Source organism: Crassostrea angulata, chromosome 2 (assembly GCF_025612915.1).
Source record: "Crassostrea angulata isolate pt1a10 chromosome 2, ASM2561291v2, whole genome shotgun sequence".
Taxonomy (NCBI): Eukaryota; Metazoa; Mollusca; class Bivalvia; order Ostreida; family Ostreidae; genus Magallana; species Magallana angulata.
In genome coordinates, this window is record NC_069112.1 from 70,921,691 (window position 1) to 70,925,805 (window position 4,115).

A 4,115-nucleotide genomic window follows, 5' to 3' on the forward strand; every position below is an offset into this window, starting at 1 on the left:
CTGTTGATTAATTTAAGTTCACCGTTCAACTGAATGGTTGATGAGTCTTCAGGACTCGAACGTTTTCCACCACTGGTTTGACATTTCGGCGCATTTGCGAGAACCTTCGAATCTCAATATTTGAAATACTTCAAAGAAAACGTTTTATTGATCAAGTGTGTTAATGAATATTATGAGGAGATCGAACCCGATTTAAAAAAAAACATTTGACGAACGAACTATTTATTAACCTGTTGGTACAACGAAACAAAACAATAAAAAAAATGTTCTTTATATTTTGCCAATAAAATTTTTTCAGCGGGGGTTATTTAGATGAGGCGGGCGGCAATTCCAAACAAACAGTAATTTTATTATAAGCCTCAGGAGATCCAAAGACAACAGAGATAGTACAAATTATAAGTTTTAAATAACATTTTCTGTTACAAAGTATTGCGTGGTATAGTGTTAACAAAGTTTACAAGTACATATAAAATGGATTTAACCATTTATCAATTTTAAAAGCAAAATGTCCCTCAATGTCTTGTAAAAAATTTGTTACACTAACTTTACTTTTTAAAACAGTTAAGTAAGTTATTATTTTGATCTGTTCACAATCATCGCGAGCTCAGGGTAGTATTGTTGGATTCTGTACATTTCACACGGATACACACGGGCTTTCACTAAATGGTGTACCACAAATCAAACAACTAGAGCGTTGTAAACTTTACCTTTTTAGCCGAGGTACCGCTATCTCCTTTAGACAACTTATCTTCTATAAAGTTTAAGATGATTTTAATTTGCTTGCAATCCAAGGTCACTCTGGCCAGGAGGGCTTTTAAGACTTCGACTTGTTTTAAGACATCTTGCTTGCTCTGTTCCTTCATCCTCTTCTCCAATTTACACATCTCGTCTGGATTTGTTCGCCTGTTAATGAAACAGAATCAACCTTAGTTACAGAGTGTCAGATTCCACATTCAATTAATTTATATCCCACATTTGGCGATTATTGGTTTGCCAGTTTTAAGAACCCATGCCTTTTATAACATAGAAATTAGCAAAAGTAATTCAATTACATTTTTTTTCAGAACCCTTTTGTAAATGAATTAACATCGATGGTAATCAGTAAGATGATGATTCAACATTGCTCTGTAATTAATGTGTTTAAACATTCATCACCTCAAAGTAGTCAGAATGGAGACTTCCGCCTGACTAAATCGACCCTTATTATTTTTGGAGTTACTGGTACATGTAACTGGCGCAAAAGCACTGCAGTTTGAATCGAGTGCCGGCGAGTGGCTGGCAGCTGGTGCAAAGGTGTCGCAGTTACCCTGGCTCTCTGCTGTAGGACTTAGGGGTCTAAAGAGATCCAGAGAGTGTGAAAGACACTTACTTACTTTTTATTATGTTCATACTAAATTATCGAAATTATTTAAACCTGCTTTTTCTGAAGTTCAAAAGATTTAATTTAACTTCATAAAAATCAGTTAGCTAATAGTTTAGAAATTAAACAATATGAAAACGTAATGACTAAAGATTTTTTTAAAAAGTTATTAAATATACATATAACACATTCTGGTACATTACGTTACACCAGAATCCAACCTTTACCTTTTTAATGACTCATTTTCTTTGCCAATTGTACTTAATGTTGAATGGTAGTTTGGAGAGGGAGGGGGTGGAATATAACTTCAATAAAAGAGTGAGAGAAGATGTGAAAATAAAATACATACATCACTTACGTTTTTTTTTCTTTCATATTTTTAATTTTATTTTTTTATTATTATTATCATGTTATTAATTTTGAGGAAAGATGTCATCGAACTTCGTTATCTTTTAGGACTAAAAGAATATTAAATCAAGCCAAAGAAAGATAACTCTTACAAAAGCTGTTAAACCCACCTTGGCAAGCCTTCCATTTCCAACTCCTCCCCCAACCTTCTTCAACCACATTTCTTCAAAAACACCGAACGAGTTTGCTGAGTTTGTGGCATCACTGTCAGTGTAAAAAATACAGTAATAGAGAAAATGAACAAAGGAATTACGTCTAACCATGTTTTATATTATGTTCGTACAAAATGTTAGGCATTTGAATAATAATGCATAAAAAAGCCTTTATATTTTTAATAATAAAATTTACGAATCTATGCCTACTCAGTTTATAACTTGTGAAATACCCTTTACTTTGTTATGTTTCGATCACTAATCACAACCCATTAAGGAGTTTTAAAATTGTGAAAAGAAATTTTTATTCATAAACTCTTAAGCTTAACAATTAATGTACTTGTAAAAATGAAACAAGTTAAGAAAAAAATAAGTGAAACAAGTTAAGAAAAAATTAAGTAATTATTTAAAAAAAAAGAAGAAATATTTTTACTTACAGAAATTTAAGGAATGCTTCTGCCATATTGTCCTGTATTTTGTCGATGATAATTCAGTTTTAAACAACCCTCTATTTATACTCTTCCAAAACTGTGAACGTGACATGGGGCATTTTTGAAAAAAAAAATAATCGCGTTTTAGATCAGAAACATTTACGATGTGAAAGCCCAAGAGTCAGTTACTGAGGGTGGGGTAAATAGAATTTTTTTTGATAAAATTCATCGCGTTTTAGATCAGAACAAAAAATTGGGGGATGGGGGGTTGTAAGCCCTAGAGTCAGGCACTGAGGGTGATAAAGTTTATCGCTTTAAAGATCAGAAACATTTGGGGTGTAAGAGCTCGAGGGCCATGGTCCCGATTGAACAATGTCAAAATTCCAGTTTAAAAACACCGCTCTATATCATGACATACCTGCGTGGTTAGGTGCGCAGAAGTAGATTAACACGACCTGACCTCGTTATACTGATTAGATGTAGATTTATTCAATCTCTATATCGATCTAAAATTTCGCATTGCACACCTGCGTTAAGATTGTGTAACTTATTCCGACATGACCTAATATCAGTACTTTTATTAACGGACAATGCGTCGTTTACTAATTTGTTCAGTAATATCCCAACCTTAATAAAATTGATTATCAGAAAAACACAATTAAAATTGCATTTCGTACTTCGATCAGTTTAAGGGGTGAGATAAGGTAATGTGGTTTGATCTAAATCTACCTGAATTTGATCCTTTAAAAGGTGTAAAATGGCCTAACAATACCTTTTCATTTTAATAAGGGAATGAGGGTGATGTGTAAAGAAATTAAGGTGACACAAGTACTTTAAACCGGTGTACAATACGTATATATACAAGTACAATATATGTTGTGTTAGCCCACACCATATGCTCATTTTCGGTGGGGTTTTTCATGTCAAGTGAAATGAAAGTTACTGCTTAATTAAAAGGTTTTTTTTTATTTTAACATATGTACATAAATATTGCAATACCTACTACGGCCTTATAATAATTCTCGTGATTGCATTTTCATACTTGACTTGAAGTGTACAATGAAATATGCTTAATTCGATAAAAATCGTTATTTTAAACGAATCAACCATATACATCCTGCACCATCAATAAGATATTCCGAATTAATTATTGCTACCTAGTGTATGCGGGTTCTGATAACGCCTTCATCATGATCAAAGGGGGTTTTAAAGACCGATCTACCGTGAAACCACACATTTATTAGAAAGTGTTCTAATTTGAAGTTTTGTATAACATCCTCATATTTAATATACTAGCCTCATTTTTAAGTAATGTTGAGAAAACGGTAACCTCAAATTGCCCTGTACGTGTTAAAGAAGGAAAAATTAACTATTTGGGCTGACCTTATTGTGTTGATTTAATTGTTGTTTCGGCTTTAGAATGGCCACTCTCTCTTGGGCGCTCCTAGCCCAAGTCTGACATTGATATAAACAATAGTGACTTTTGATATTTACATTTAAACATTGAACAAAGTTTACGAAAGATTAATGTAAATTGATTTGACTTTTGAGCATAAATCAGTCGACGGTATAGCAATAGAGGATGCTATCAATTTGTTTGTATTATCCGAGCCGTCTTGTCTACTTTGTTATCCCCCCCCCCTCGATTTTGGTGAGCGAGAGAAATAATAGAGAGTTCAAAACTCTTTTACAAACTTCAAACGTTTGAAGTAAAACACATAACTATTAACAGTTGAATTATTATTTTTTTTTTTAAACTTTAGA

At 32.9% G+C, this 4,115-nt stretch overlaps 1 protein-coding gene across 1 annotated transcript; it reads right to left on the reverse strand.

The window, feature by feature from the left end:
* Positions 1–686: 686 nt before the first annotated feature.
* LOC128174814 (uncharacterized) lies at positions 687–2,383 on the reverse strand. Its single transcript, XM_052840266.1, has 5 exons — positions 2,358–2,383; positions 1,879–1,917; positions 1,588–1,665; positions 1,156–1,335; positions 687–903 (listed from the first exon to the last, which is right to left on the reverse strand). The coding sequence occupies exons 1-5, from the start codon at positions 2,381–2,383 to the stop codon at positions 687–689; spliced, it is 540 nt and encodes a 179-aa protein (XP_052696226.1).
* Between the last annotated feature and the right edge of the window lie 1,732 nt (positions 2,384–4,115).

What these genes read in the sequence shown, in the direction of transcription:
- LOC128174814 (XM_052840266.1), bottom strand. Translation starts at nt 2,383, where the DNA reads ATGGCAGAAGCATTCCTTAAATTTCT. An exon ending in GAAAATGAGTCATTAAAAAG is followed by an intron (nt 1,336 to 1,587) that starts GTAAAGGTTGGA and finishes GGATCTCTTTAG; the next exon opens with ACCCCTAAGTCCTACAGCAG. An exon ending in TCCATTCTGACTACTTTGAG is followed by an intron (nt 904 to 1,155) that starts GTGATGAATGTT and finishes TTTCATTAACAG; the next exon opens with GCGAACAAATCCAGACGAGA.